This window comes from Pan troglodytes, chromosome 10, assembly GCF_028858775.2.
Source record: "Pan troglodytes isolate AG18354 chromosome 10, NHGRI_mPanTro3-v2.0_pri, whole genome shotgun sequence".
Lineage (NCBI taxonomy): Eukaryota > Metazoa > Chordata > Mammalia > Primates > Hominidae > Pan > Pan troglodytes.
In genome coordinates this window covers 140,019,012-140,033,714 of record NC_072408.2, presented here as the reverse complement: position 1 = coordinate 140,033,714, position 14,703 = coordinate 140,019,012, and the positions used below count along the sequence as shown (strand labels likewise).

The following is a 14,703-nucleotide window of genomic DNA, read 5'->3' as shown; positions in this document are numbered from 1 at the left end:
AGTGCAGTGAAGCAATCTCGGCTCACTGCAACCGCCGCCTCTCGGGTTCAAGTGATTCTCCTGCCACAGCCTCCCATATAGCTGGGATTACAGGCGCCCACCACCACACTCAGCTAATTTTTTTTTTTTTTTTTTTTTTTAGTAGCGACAGGGTTTCACCCAGTTGGCCAGGCTGGTCTCGAACTCCTGACCTCAGGTGATCTCCCCACCTTGGCGTCCCAAAGTGCTGGGATTACAGGCGTGAGCCACCGTGCCCGGCTACCCAGCTCTTTTATTTTTAAGGACCCCTGTTATTACACTAAGCCCATTGAAATAATCCAGGATAATCTCTCCCCATCTTGAGATCCTTCATTGAATCACATCTGCAAATTTTATTTTGCAGTATAAGGTAAAATATTCCCAGGTGCTGGGGATATCTCTGGGGAGCCATTATTTTGGCTGCCACAAGGGCAGAGATGGGCTGAAAAGAAGCTCCAAGTATCGGCAAGAAGGCTATGAAAGTTACTATTTGAGGCACACGCAGTTCCAAAGCACAGCTCCAATCAAACACTTAGCGTACAAGTTTCACAACAACGTTCTGGACCCTTTTCAACTTAATTCCCACTACACTTACCCCATATTCTCTAAGGATCACTTTAATGCCATCTATGCTGTGACGCCTTCCCACTATCTGAGAGAGAATCAGTGGTTCTATCATCCGTAAACATGAAGGACTCTGCCCATGCCCTATTCCAGCACTTCAACGCTGCCTTACAGTACCAAGATTTGTCTGTCTCCCTTATGAGATAGTGAACCACTTGAGAATTAGGACAATCTCATTCTAAATCCTGGGAAGAGGCTAGCAAAGTGCTTAGCACTTCATATTCATTCACTCTGACATGTGACTATACTTAACCAGCACTCACATTGACAGGTACAACCTCGTCAGGAACAGCATTTCACTTGGGGACATGGAGTACATGTTCATTAATAAAGAGAACAGGGTCTCTTCAAGTTCTGAATAGGTTTACCAGTATTTGCTTCAGCAAAGGGCAAGGTATGATCAGCAAAAAGGACCCAGCAGCCACAAAGTTAAAACTCGGTAACCAATAGACATGGCAAAGATATACTTAAAGATACAAAAGGCAAAGATCCTGCATCTGTCAAAACTCAGCAAATGTACACTTAAGATTTGCGCTTTTCATGTTATGTAAATTTTACATCTAAAGAAAAATCTAAACAAATATAGAATTCTAATTAATAATACATACGTATTCTGAAATTTTTAAGGAATACGTACCCATGTCAATTTACTTTGAAAAAAATTTAAAAATACAATGAACTGATGGATAAAAAGAGGGACAGATGGGTATGTGTTAAAATTAGGTACAGTAAGATATTAATGGTAGAGTCTAGATGGGAAGGTTTATAAGTATTCACTATAAACTTCTTTTAATTTAGCTGTATGCTCAAAATTCTTCATAATAAAATTTTGAACAGGAAATGTTAGGATCAGTCAGCAAGGAGATATTGTGTGGAAAGAGTAAAAAATAATGCTCTTGGATGTTCATTACGAGTCAAAGAGGCACATACACAGACAAAGGTGGCCTATATCATATCTTGTCCCAACCTTGCTTCATAGCCAGAGGAATTAAAAGCCCTGGCTGACATGAGACATGCTAGAAAGAGTACTGCTGATGAAAGTAAAAGAGTCTCTTGTAGGCACAACAGAGATATTAACAATAAGAAATTTCTTTTTCCTTAAAATACTTTTTTTTTGAGACGGAGTTTCGCTCTTGTTGCTCTTGTTAATTTAAGACGTGTATCTCAAATCTCTGCCCTTGTGACTGGCATATGTTAATTAGCTGGGCGTGGTGGCTGGCTCCTGTAATCCCAGCTACTAGGGAGGTTGAGGCAGGAGAATTGCTTGAACCCAGGAGGCAGAGGTTGCAGTGAGCCAAGATCGAGCCATTGCACTCCAGCCTGGGCAACAAGAGCAAAACTCCATCTCAAAAAAAAAAAAAAAAAAAAAAAATTCTCAGATTTTCTTGACAATTGAATATAATCTATAAACAGAACTGTTTTTATTCTTACTCATCCTTTATTCTTCTGGTAAGAATTGCCTAGTAAGGTTTTGAAGTTTTTCTCATATAGTTCACATATATTTCTAGCTAAAATTATTTTCTTCCTATTGTGAAGACTTTTTAAAAATAAAAGTATGTGCTAACTTGTTGAGGACGGCAATCAATCTATTAGCTTATATATTTCCTTTTCAGTCACTTTACTACAAATTATTGATAGTAATTGAATCTCTTCTCATTTTGGGGACTTAATTAGTTAATTAATTAACAAGGATAATTTTGTAATCTCTTTTCCAGAAGGTAAGCCTCATATCTACTTAAATATTGTCCTAAGTAGAATTTCCAGACAGTGCTTATATAAAATACTGATAAGCAGAAATTCTCATTTAATTTATGATGTGTATCTCAAATCTCTGCCCTTGTGACTGGCATATGCTAAGAGCTAAAGAAATGCATGCTGAGAGAAGTAATCAAAAAACAAATGTAACTTTCAAAAAGAGGCAGGAGCGTGTGCAACTTACCATCCAAGAGGCTTTGGAAGATGGGGGACAATTTTAGTAAAACAGAAGAGATTAGTTATGTCACAAGAGAAAAGTTAGTGTGGAGGTAATTTTCAAAAGGGTAGGGAGGATTTGTGCTATCCAGTTCTCGGAGACCTAACTGCAGTCATTTCTAACCTAATAACACTTGTTGGCTGGCATTCTGGGTGACATCCTGCCTTCCCTTTTACTTTTTTTTTTTTTAATTAACAGTATCTTTCTGCAATTAATGTATAGCTGGAATTGAAATTGTTCACCTTCTGCATACACTTTGGGTGGGATCTACGTACGAAATCTTGATGTTAACCTTATCTTTGACACTCATATTATGTGTTAGATGGCGTATATATAATTTTAATTCAAATCTAGTGTCAAGGGAAAATAAAAATATAGTAATTAAACTTATGATCTGTCTCTGAAAATAAAAAAAGTAGATTAACCACACAAACACACCTCCAGTTAATCTATTTGATTAAAAAACAAAACAAAGATGAGGAAGCTAAGAGCTAGAGATGCAGGATTTGTTTTTAAAAGACCACACACGAATCGGCGTCACTATTTCAACAAATACTAGAAAGGCCATATGCAAAATTTTAAACATCTATCCCAGCTGGGGGGAAAAATGGAAGTTAGACTAGAAGAAACCTTATTTTGTATGACTGAAAATATCTGGTTCAAACTTACCACCACCGCCGCCCACTCTGCGTCAATCTCCAGGTGCAGCCGTTATTCTCCACAGAACAAGAACGTCCGCCGTGAACGCCGGGGCCGCGCGAGGGACAGAAAGTGACTGAGGCAAGGGGTGACGATCACCGTTAAATTTTTTCATTGACGAAATTACCGTCTACCTAGAAATACGAAGCTGATACACTGCTACATTACTAAAGGGCTCAACACGCGCCTGATGACGATGCAAACACAAAATTCAGCACTTTCGTATATACCTGCAATAAGCAACTAGAAGGTTCGATGGGAGAAAGCGATCCCGTCACAAAGGCAGCAGCAACAGCAAAACAGAGAACGCGACTCCATTCACCAGCGGAGCGCGAAGAGCGGCGTCAGAGGTGAGTCTGAGGCCGGCTCGGCACGGCGGCGCCACCTCCCCGTGGCCTGACGTCACGCACGCGCACGCGCCCCGCCCCATTGGTCCTACGCCCGCCCCTGCTGCGAACGCACGCACACGCACCCACAACACACACCGTTACGCACGCGCCCCAGCCTGGCGCTTAGGCCACGCTCCGCCCCCAGCCCGTCAGCCGGGCGCCCCGGGACCCTAGAGCCGGCGATTCATCGCCGGCGCCGCAGCCGCCACTCTGTGCCGGACCCTGCGGGCCTTCGGCCCAGAGCGCGTCCGTGACGCACAGACCAGGCCCCTCTGCGGGGCGGCGCAGGAACTCCTGGGAAACGTAGTTCGGCCTCGCGTCCCCCTCGGGCGGGACCGCGGACGCCTGGAGGCAGGCACTGAGGACGGGTGAGCATGCGGGGCTGTGGCTCGTTCACCCGGGACGAGTCCCTCGTGGGATCAGCCTCGCCCGCTGAGTTCTCCTGCGTGCAGGGATCGCCTCACGGGAGTCTGAGCAGCAGGGAGCCTGCCCGGGAGGCGGCGGTGGGAGAGGCCCTTGAGGGAGGAGGGGCTACTTACCGGGTGCGAGTGGCGCGCGGGGAGCGAGTGGGGACCAGGGGCGCGCGGGGCGGAGGGGTCCCGGGCTGGCTGCGGGTGCCACGCAGGGAGCGCTGGGGGGCCGGGGATGCGCGTTTGCCTCCTTCTCTAAGCAACACGGGAGGGCTAAAGGGTGCACGCCTCTGTCCAGCAGCCTCTCTTGAATCTCTAAACCTGGTAATGAGTTGAATCACAGCCATCGTTTTTTTCACCTATTGCCTTATACTGTGGTTGAATGCGATATGGTTTTATTTCCTTAATACTCTGGTGTATTCAATTGGCTGTTTCCCTTTGACTTCACCTATGCTCACAAGATTGTGTTTTAATCTTTTTGTGTACTATCCTTGCCCGTTATACTAACAAGATTTTACAAGCTTCATGAATAATTTGGACAGCACAGTCTCTTCTATTCTGTAAAACAGGTCACCACCCCCCACCGCCCCCCCGCCCGCCTCCAAAAGTTTGGTGCTATTTGGTCTTAAAATATTTAGTACGCATTTAACTTCTGACTCAATTTTTTTTTTTTTTTTTTTTTTTTGAGACAGAGTTTCGCTCTTTGTTGCCCAGGCTGGAGTGCAATGGCGCCATCTTGGCTCACAGCAACCTCCGCCTCCCGGGTTCAAGTGATTCTTCTGCCTCAGTCTTGTGAGTTGCCGGGATTACAGACATGAGCCACCATGCCCAGCTAATTCTGTATTTTTAGTGGAGATGGGGTTTCTCCATGTTGGTCAGGCTGGTCTGGAACTCCCGACCTCAGGTGATCAGCCTGCCTCGGCCTCCCAAAGCGCTGAGATTACAAGCGTGAGCCACCGCACCCGGCCCTGACTCAAATTTTTTTAAAAGTCTCATTGATTAGGTTTTTTAGTTCGTATTCTGTTTTAGATACCTTTCCTAGATAATTGTTTTTAATCTAATTTTTCAAATTCATTGGCATAAAATTGCCCATGCTATTTTATCACTGTAAGTAATTTCTATGGTGATTTTTAAAATCACCACTTTTTAATATTTTACTGCTGTAATTGTTATTTTTTTCTTTTTTGAACCTAATTATCTAGGTCTTTTTTTCTTGATTACTCCTATAAGGTATATGTGTACATAGTCTTTTAAAAAATGTAGATTTGGTTTTGGTTTTTTTGTTGTTTTGTTTTGGTCTTTTTTGGGGAGGGGGTCCTATTACAGTAAGTTTTGCTCTTAATTTTTAAATTTTTCTTTTACTTTGTCTCTGTTTTTCTACTTTTTTTTTTTTTTTCGAGACAGAGTTTCACTCTGTCTCCAGGCTGGAGTGCAGTGGCGTGATCTCGGCTCACTGTAGCCTCTACCACACGGATTCAAGCGATTCTCCTGCCTCAGGCCCCACCACGCCCGGCTAATCCAGCTAATTTTTGTTTTTGTTTGTTTGTTTGTTTTTGAGACAGAGTCTCTCTCTCTCGCCCAGGCGGGAATGCAATGGCAGGATCTCTGCTCACTGCAACTTCCACATCCCAGGTTCAAGCCATTCTCCTGCCTCAGCCTCTGGAATAGCTGGGATCACAGGCGCACACTGCCATGCCCGGTTAATTTTTTGTATTTTTTAGTAGAGACGGGGTTTCACGGTGTTGCCCAGGCTGGTCTCGAACTCTTCAGCTCAGGCAATCCGCCCGCCTTGGCCTCCCAAAGTGCTAGGATTACAGGCGTGAGCCACCGTGCCTGGCCATCTGCTTCTTGATTTGACTGGGTAATTAATTTACTACTCTTTATTTGTGCTCCAAGAAATGTGTGTGTACATTTTTAAGAGCTGAATATGTTAAAAGACTCATAATAAAAACAGGAAACACCTTAACCCCATCTCTTCCCAGTGGCAACCACTTGGAAATATTTAAGCAGTTCTGGCTTCGAACTCCTCTCAGTATTTTTTTATTCACCGATTTGTGACATTGTTTTAAAATTTTTATCATGTTAAATAAGAACTTTGGCTGCCTTCTTTCCACATCCTTAAATCACAATGTAATTATTTTACAAATATTATAATGTAGTTCTCCCACAAATTTTGGATAAATATGTTCAGTATTTTCATTTGATGACTACTCTTTAGTACTGAGCCATAACATGTTTCTTGTGCAAGGTTTACCTTTCTTGTTTTTAATGACTGCCTTTTTTATTCATTTGCTTAGTTTTTCTTAAATCTATGTAAAATGTCTTTTGGTTCCATTTTCCTCAAGGGCTAATCTGTCATACAGTCTTATCACTTTTCTCCTTTCCTGGACATCCCCCTGCAATGTAGATTGATCAGTTACTCTGTAGGCATGCAGCACGCTGGCATACCACTGGGCTTCCCTTTTGCCCTCATCAATTTCCTCATCTCACTTCTGTGTTAGATCTCCTGTTTCCTGTAAAGCACTTCTATTCCTGTTTGGTAGATTGTAATCTTAACTGCCTTGAAGAAAGGGTCCATATGATCTACATATATTAAAGTTGTAGAAATGATTAGAAATTACTTTTTCCTCACATTTGTATGGTGTTTTCACCGAGTATACACATCTCAATAGGAAATTACTTTCCATTAGAATTTTGAAAGCCAGTGAAGCTAGATAGGAAATGGAGCAGTGTTACTGTTACTGTTGAGAAGTCCTATTTCATACCTTGTTCTTTTATGTGTAATCTGTTTATCATCTCTTGGAGCTCTTTGGTATTCAAAAATTTCACGATGATGTGTGTTCTAATTATTTAAAGAAATTACTTGGTTTGATGGATCAGTTCTTAGATACTGTGTTTTTTTAAGGAATAAGAAGTTTCTGGCCGGGCACCGTGGCTCACGCCTGTAATCCCAACATTTTGGGAGGCCGAGGTGGGTGGATCATGAGGTCAGGAGTTCAAGACCAGGCTGGCCAAGATGGTGAAACCTCATCTCTACTACTAAAAATAAGAAAATTAGCCGGGCATGGTGGCCGGCGCCTGTAATCCCAGCTACTTCGGAGGCTGAGGCAGAGAATTGCTTAAACCCGGGAGGCAGAGGTTTCAGTGAGCCGAGATTGTGCCACTGCACTCCAGCTTGGGCGACTCCGTCTCAAAAAAAAAAAAAAAAAAAAGTTTTCCAGATTTCTGAGTAATCTGAGGTACCTTAAAATTGCTCATATAGTTGTCTTTTTTTACTTATTCTTACTTTTTCTTTTAGATCAGCTTTACTTACTTATTCATTTATTTATTGAAACAGAGTCTCACTGTGTTGCCCAGGCTGGAGTGCAGTGGCACATCTGGGCTCACTGCAGCCTCCACCTCTTGGGTTCAAGCATTTCTCCTGCTTCATCCTCCCGAGTAGCTGGGATTACAGGTGTGCACCAACACATCTAGCTTTTTTTTTTTTTTTTTGTATTTTTATTTGAGACGGGGTTTCACTGTGTTGGCCAGGCTGGTCTTGAAATTCTGACCTCAAGTGATTCGCCTACCTCGGCTCCCAAAGTGCTGGATTACAGGCGTAAGCCACTGTGTTCAGCCAAGATCAGCTTTCTAGAAAAGTTCCTTAAGTTTATCTTTTTTTTTTTTTTCTGAGACGGAGTCTCGCTTTGTTGCCCAGGCTGGAGTGTAGTGGTACGACCTTGGCTCACTGCAAGCTCCACCTTCCAGGTTCATGCCATTCTCCTGCCTCACACTCCCGTGTAGCTGGGACTACAGGCACCCACCACCACGACCGGCTAATTTTTTATATTTTTAGTAGAGATGGGGTTTCACAGTAGCCAGGATGGTCTCGATCTCCTGACCTCATGATCCACCCGCCTCAGCCTCCCAAAGTACTGGGATTTCAGGCGTGAGCCTCCGTGCCCGGCCCTAAGTTTATCACCCTTGTACCTTTTTGGGGAGTTTTTAAATTATAATTTTTAACTTCCTGGGAAATTAAAAAAAAATCCATAGAGTTGTATTCTTATTTCATAGAGGAAATATCTCTCTGATTATTTTTCAAATTATGAAGTTTTCCAACACATACACAAATATAATAGTATAGTGTACCAATCATCCTATTTTATTTTTTCCTGATGAGAAGATGTACATATTTAGAATTAGCCAGCTGGACTCAGTTTAGATTATTCAGTTTTGTTGGCAACATCCAGAGCATGGGAACCAGGAGCCAGTCAAACATATGCCTTCTTCGCTCCATCAGGCCTGATCAAGGTGTTGACCTTGGCCACATCAGTGTCATAGAGCTTCTTCACAAGCCTGTGAGGAGGGCATGTTGACCTGGTGCTTGTTGGCTTTAAGATCCACAGTGAGCACAAGTGTGTTACCTTCTATCCTCTTCATGGCAGACTCAGTAGGAATTTGATGATAGCATGGTGGTCAATCTTGTTTCTCCTGAGGGTGCTCTTCTGAAGATACGTGGGCTGCCTCCAGAGCCTCAGTGTCTTGGGCTGCTAGAAGATGGGTGACATGCGGATCTTCTTTTTTTTTGTTGCTGTGGATGCCTTTCACCACTGCCTTTTTGGCCTTCAAAGCCTTTGCTTTGGCTTTAGCCATAGGAGAGACAGGAGTTTCCTTCTTCGCCATCAGCGCCATCTTGTGAAAAAGGCCCCATTGTTCTATTTTGAAGCAAATCTTGGACATTATATATTATTTGCAAATATTTCAGAATGCATCTCTGAATGATAAGTACTCCTTTTTAAGTAGGATAGTCTCACACCTGCAAAATTTGTAATTCCTTTATATCAAATTTATAGGCAAAAGCCAAGGGATGGGGTGGGGAGGGTATGCCTGTAGTCCCAGCCATTCAGGAGGCCAGAGGCTAAGGTGGAGGATCACTTAAGCCAGGATTTCAAGGTTAGCCTGGCCAATATAGTGACACCCTGTCTCTAAAAAATAAGTAACTAATGTATAGGCAGTGTTCAGATTTTTCCGTTTTCTCGTGAATTTTTAAAATTCATTTCTTTGACTCATGGTCCAGATAATGTTTATACAATTTGAAGTCTGTATGGTTTTTCCATAGAAAAATTATGTCTCCATATTGTTTTAATTCCAATATCCCTTGCTGTGTGCTCTTTTGAATATGCTGTTGTTGCTTTGAAGTTTGTTGTTTTCTGTTTCTTACATTGTTTCCTCTGAATTCCTTCTTTGCTTTTGTTTTACTCCTACACCCCACTGCTTTCTTCTGAGTTCAGCTTACATCCTTTTAGTAGTTCCTTCGGGAACTATCTTGAGTGGTTAACACACACACCCATATAGAACACCCATATAAAACAACAATAACCTAGAATTCAGTCGTATGCTAAAGACTGAGAGCAATATAAAAGGCCTTTTATATTGCTCTCAGTCTTTAGCATACGACTGAATTCTAGGTTGTTGTTGTTTTCCTTTAGTACTTTGAAGATATTATTTTATTGCCTTTTTGGCCTCTATCTTTGCAACTGAGAAGTCTGTAGTCAGTATAATTGATATTCCCTTGTAGATAATTAGCCTTTTTTCTTCGGTAACTTTAAAGTTTTACACATTATTCTTGATATTCTAGTTTACCTTCAGTGTAGCTGGTAGCTGGTGTATTTTTAAAATGTATTCTACATGGCACATGGTATATAGGCTTTCAGATCAAGGACTTATATATCCTTCTTTCATCTTGGAGTAAAAACAATCATTCATTATATCTCACATTGCTTCTTTTCTGTTCCCTTTTTTCTCCTCTTCTGGAATTCCTGTTCAACACATATGCATATCTTTAATCCATCTGGAATTTGTGAATGTGAGGGGTGTGTTTTTTTCCAAACAGAAAGCCATTTGTCTTGATATCATTTGTTAAATAGTTCATCCTTCCCCCCACCGATTTAAAGTGCCATCTTTGTTATGTACTAAATGTCTAGCTACACAGAATCTGTTTCTGAAGATACTGTTTTGTTTTCTATTATTGCCCTAATATCATTCTGTTTTACTTACTAGAGATTTATAATGTATTTTGAAACATAATAGGGTAAGGCATTTTAAAGTATTTGCCTTGATTTTTTATATATCTTTAGTTTTCTATAAAACTTTAAAAGCTACATTTCAGGAAATCCCTATTAAATACATAGATTAATCAAAATCCCATGGTGATTCACCTAGTGAATCTCGCCATTTATTCAAATATTTTTTCCTATTGTTTAGTAAAGTTGTTTAGTGTTTGTAATTAGTGCTATAACTAGAAAAGAAAGAAAACTATGAGGAATGAAGGGTTAAACCTGCAATACAATTCTTAATATCTTTTACTACAAGGCAAACAGATTTTCTTTCTTGAAGAGGAAGCCTAACTTTCTTTGTTGTTGTTGTTGTTGTTGTTTGTGTGTGTTTTTGTTTTTTTTTTTTCAAGCAAAGGATTTCACTCCGTTGCCCAGGCTGGAGTGTGGTAGCGTGAACATGGTTCACTGCAGTCTCAACCTCCTGGGCTCAAGTGGTCCTCCCATCTCAGCCTCCTGAGTAGCTGGGGCTTCAGGCGCATGCCACCATGGTTGGCTAATATTTAAATTTTTTGTAGAGACCCAGAGTCCCACCATGTTGCCCAGTCTGGTAGCAGTCCTCCACGTTGGCCTCCCAAAGTGCTGGGATTACAGGCATTAGCCCCTGTACCCAACCCAGAAGCCTAACAATTTCCTTTTCCTTCTTGAAAGAAGGGTGTGGGTGTGGAAAAAATACCCCCATGCACAAAACCTTAATTATCATAGGTTCATTTGGTTTACTCAAATTGTTGAGTTTCTGCCATGGGCTGAGGACTCTTCTAGGTACTAGGAATATAGCAGTAAACAAATCAGACAAAATCTATTTCTAAATGAGTTTCCCTAAAGTGACAGACCTATATACGCTCCTGGTTTAGGGACATAGACTCTACCTGATAAAGATCTTTGTCTAAATAAAAATGTCAGTTCTATAATTTTGTCCATTAAAACTGAGTTCTATTGATGTACAGTATTCACAGAAAAGACTTGCATTTGACGGTTAACTACCTAGTCTTCCAAAAGTGAGAACTTTAAAAATATTAGTATAATAAATTGTTTTGTGATTTGTCATGATCCTTAAAGTCCCCAAGCATGTATCTTTTGTATTTACACTATATGTTATTTTGTTATTTATATTAAATCCATTATAAAAATTATCCAGGAAAGTACAATATCTAATGTTAATAGTTAGTGCCTCACTCCTAAACTTGGGAATGCAGTTCATGGTTCTTCCTTTGTCATTTGACCCCATTCAAGTGTTAGATAGAATAAATTATCATAGATGACAATATGGACTTTGGGGAGGGAGGTTAAACTGGAAGTAATAATCAAATGAACATCTGTTTCTTTATTCTAAGTTCCAGGGTACATGTGCAGAATGTGCAGGTTTGTTACATAAGTAAACATGTGCTGCACCTATCAACCCATCGCCTAGGTATTAAGCCTGGCATGCATTAGCTCTTTTTCCTAATGCTCTCCCTGCTGCCCTCGCCCCACAGGCCCCAGTGCGTGTTCCCCACCCTGTGTCCATATGTTCTCATGGAAGTGAACATCTGTTTCAAAGTCACATATACACCTTTAACTTCAATAAAATTCATTGGTAGGATAGCAGCCAAGTTGTCAGTCCTGTAAGGTTATTCTTGTAAACAAGTTATAGAAGAAATTTATATGAAACAGGTGTGTTTCACAGGGAAATTGTTTTTCTGTCCCAAAAAGTTTAAAAAGTAGCAAATAGTACATTAAATTTAATTTGACAGCCATGCATTTTTTACTGGTTGGTTCTCTTTAGTTTACATTTTTAAAAATAACTCATGCCCCATTCACCCAGAGCTCAAAGTGGTCTGCAGGAGAAACCAGTACAAAGAATCAGGATGGCATTTCTTGAAGTGGGTAAGGATCGTTATATTGCATGTCAGTACAAATCCCAGTAAAGATTTTAAGCTGGTTAGACCTTGCTGAGAGGTAATGGGGAGGGTCTACAATTTTATATTCACCTTTCCCCAAGTGGGGCCCTGTTTCCAGCTTTCTTCTTTTACCTGAACCTGCTTCTTTGGCTACAGGGAGAACTTCGGGTGAAATGCATCCCTCCTGTGACTGGATTGGAGACACAAGAACAGAAACATCCTGATCTCTCTACTCTACTGTGCAGGCTTATGTACTCATAAAATGGCAGTTATGGACCTATCCTCCCCATGGGCTTTAACTAAACAGGACTCTGCCTGTTTCCATCTGAGAAATGCTGAAGAGGAAAGGATGATTGCTGTATTTCTGACAACCTGGTTACAGGAACCAATGACTTTCAAAGATGTAGCTGTGGAGTTCACTCAGGAGGAGTGGATGATGCTGGATTCTGCTCAAAGAAGTCTGTACAGAGATGTGATGTTGGAAAACTATAGAAATCTCACCTCCGTGGAATATCAATTGTACAGGCTTACTGTGATCTCCCCATTGGATCAAGAAGAGATAAGGAATATGAAAAAGAGAATTCCCCAAGCCATCTGTCCAGACCAGAAGATTCAACCTAAAACCAAAGAATCAACTGTGCAGAAAATTTTGTGGGAGGAACCATCCAATGCAGTGAAAATGATAAAACTCACAATGCATAATTGGTCCTCCACATTAAGAGAAGACTGGGAATGCCATAAGATCAGAAAACAGCATAAGATTCCAGGGGGACATTGGAGGCAAATGACATATGCCCCAAATAAAACAGTATCTCAGGAGCTATTCCGTGACTATCATGAATTAGAGGAAAACTCTAAACTTAGATCAAAACTTATTTTTTCACAGAGCATTTTCACCAGTAAACATTGCCAAAAATGTTACTCAGAGATTGGATGTTTGAAACACAATTCAATCATAAACAATTATGTGAAAAACTCTATAAGTGAGAAGCTCTATGAAAGTCATGAATGTGATACAACTCTATGGCATCTTCAGAGAAATCAAACAGTACAAAAAGAGTACACATATTCTAAACATGGAATGCACTTCACACATAATATGTTTCCTGTACCTAACAATTTGCATATGGCACAGAATGCCTGTGAATGTAATAAAGATGAAACGCTGTGTCATCAATCATCCCTTAAGAAACAAGGACAAACTCATACTGAAAAGAAACATGAATGCAATCAATGTGGAAAAGCCTTCAAAAGGATTTCTAATCTTACTTTATACAAGAAAAGTCACATGGGTGAGAAACAATATGAATGTAAAGAATGTGGTAAAGTGTTCAATGATTCCTCAACCTTAAGGAGACATGTAAGAACTCACACTGGAGAGAAACCCTATGAATGTAATCAATGTGGAAAAGCTTTCAGTCAGAAAACATCCCTTAAGGCTCACATGAGAACTCACACTGGAGAGAAACCTTATGAATGTAATCAGTGTGGAAAATCCTTTGGCACAAGCTCTTACCTTATAGTGCACAAGAGAATACACACTGGAGAAAAACTCTATGAATGCAGTGAGTGTGGAAAAGCCTTCAACACGAGCTCTCACCTTAAAGTTCATAAGAAAATTCATACCGGAGAGAATCTTTATGAATGCAGTGACTGTGGGAAAGTTTTCAGTGGGGTCTCATCCCTTAGAATGCATATAAGAACTCACACTGGAGAGAAACCCTATGAATGTAAGGAATGTAGGAAAGCCTTCAGTGTTTCCTCTTCCCTTAGGAGGCATGTGAGAATTCACACTGGAGAGAAACCCTATGAATGTATTCAATGTGGAAAAGCCTTCAGTCAGAGCTCTTCACTTATTATACACAAGAGAATTCATACTGAGAGAGAAACCCTGTAAGTGTTATGAATGTGGAATTGCTGTTTTCATTGTCTTAAGGTGGATTCCAAGCTCCTTGTCTCAGTCTTTGTTCTCTAAAATAACCATTTAAGGTTACAAATGGCTCTTTTTTTAATATAACATTTTGTTCTATAAATACTAATTATGACTTTTTTTGATCCATGGCTGTTTAGAATTAGGTATTTTTAATATATGAGGTAGGTATATTTTCAGTTATCTTTTTATTGTTGGTTTCTAGGTTAATTCCATTGTGTTCAGAGAATCTGGACTATATTTTACTGCTTTGTTGGTGTTTTTATGAAAGTTGTTTTCTGGCCCAGTGAGATTGGTATTGCTAGCAGCCAACCAAACATTTGAGCTCATCTTTCCTTACTAATGAATTCCATCTTAGCCAAGAACAATAAGGTCTCTGGTTATAGAACGCTTCTTTGACTTCTTGTAGCTAAGGGTAGCCATATCATTCATTCTTGCTGATTCAAAAATAGACATATCACTGGGAACAGAACTATCTATCTTGTCCTCTACTTTTTGCACTTCATCTTTGTCCCTGTGAATTGGCCATTCCTGAAGCTGCTGAAAGAGCTACCTTGTGATCATGAAAATGACAGCTGTAGCCAAGGGATGAAGTAGAAGAAAGAGATCCCTGTTCCTCAAAGAAATCTTTAAATAGTTGTACCAGCCCTGCACTACTTGTATCTGGATATGTTCCTACATGAGAAAAA

General features: G+C 40.7%; 2 protein-coding genes across 6 annotated transcripts in view; one reads left to right on the top strand and one right to left on the bottom strand.

Annotated features, from left to right (window-relative positions):
- The window catches only part of ZNF10 (zinc finger protein 10), a 26,527-nt gene extending 22,740 nt beyond the window's left edge, over positions 1-3,787 (bottom strand). For 2 of the 5 annotated variants that reach the window (XM_016922503.4, XM_009426619.4), the window contains exons 1-2: positions 3,544-3,787; positions 3,284-3,461 (exon numbers count right to left, since the gene is read on the bottom strand). The gene's annotated coding sequence lies outside the window, so the exon portion shown is untranslated. Of the gene's footprint in view, positions 1-3,283; positions 3,462-3,543 lie in introns of those variants that run through there. The other 3 variants (XM_063784666.1, XM_016922509.3, NM_001246447.2) reach the window with 3 other exon arrangements.
- ZNF891 (zinc finger protein 891) lies at positions 3,776-14,703 on the top strand. The gene is made up of 2 exons (XM_003314047.6): positions 3,776-4,070; positions 12,241-14,703. Exon 2 carries the CDS (start codon positions 12,347-12,349, stop codon positions 13,979-13,981), a length of 1,635 nt encoding a protein of 544 aa, XP_003314095.1. The 5' UTR covers positions 3,776-4,070; positions 12,241-12,346; the 3' UTR covers positions 13,982-14,703.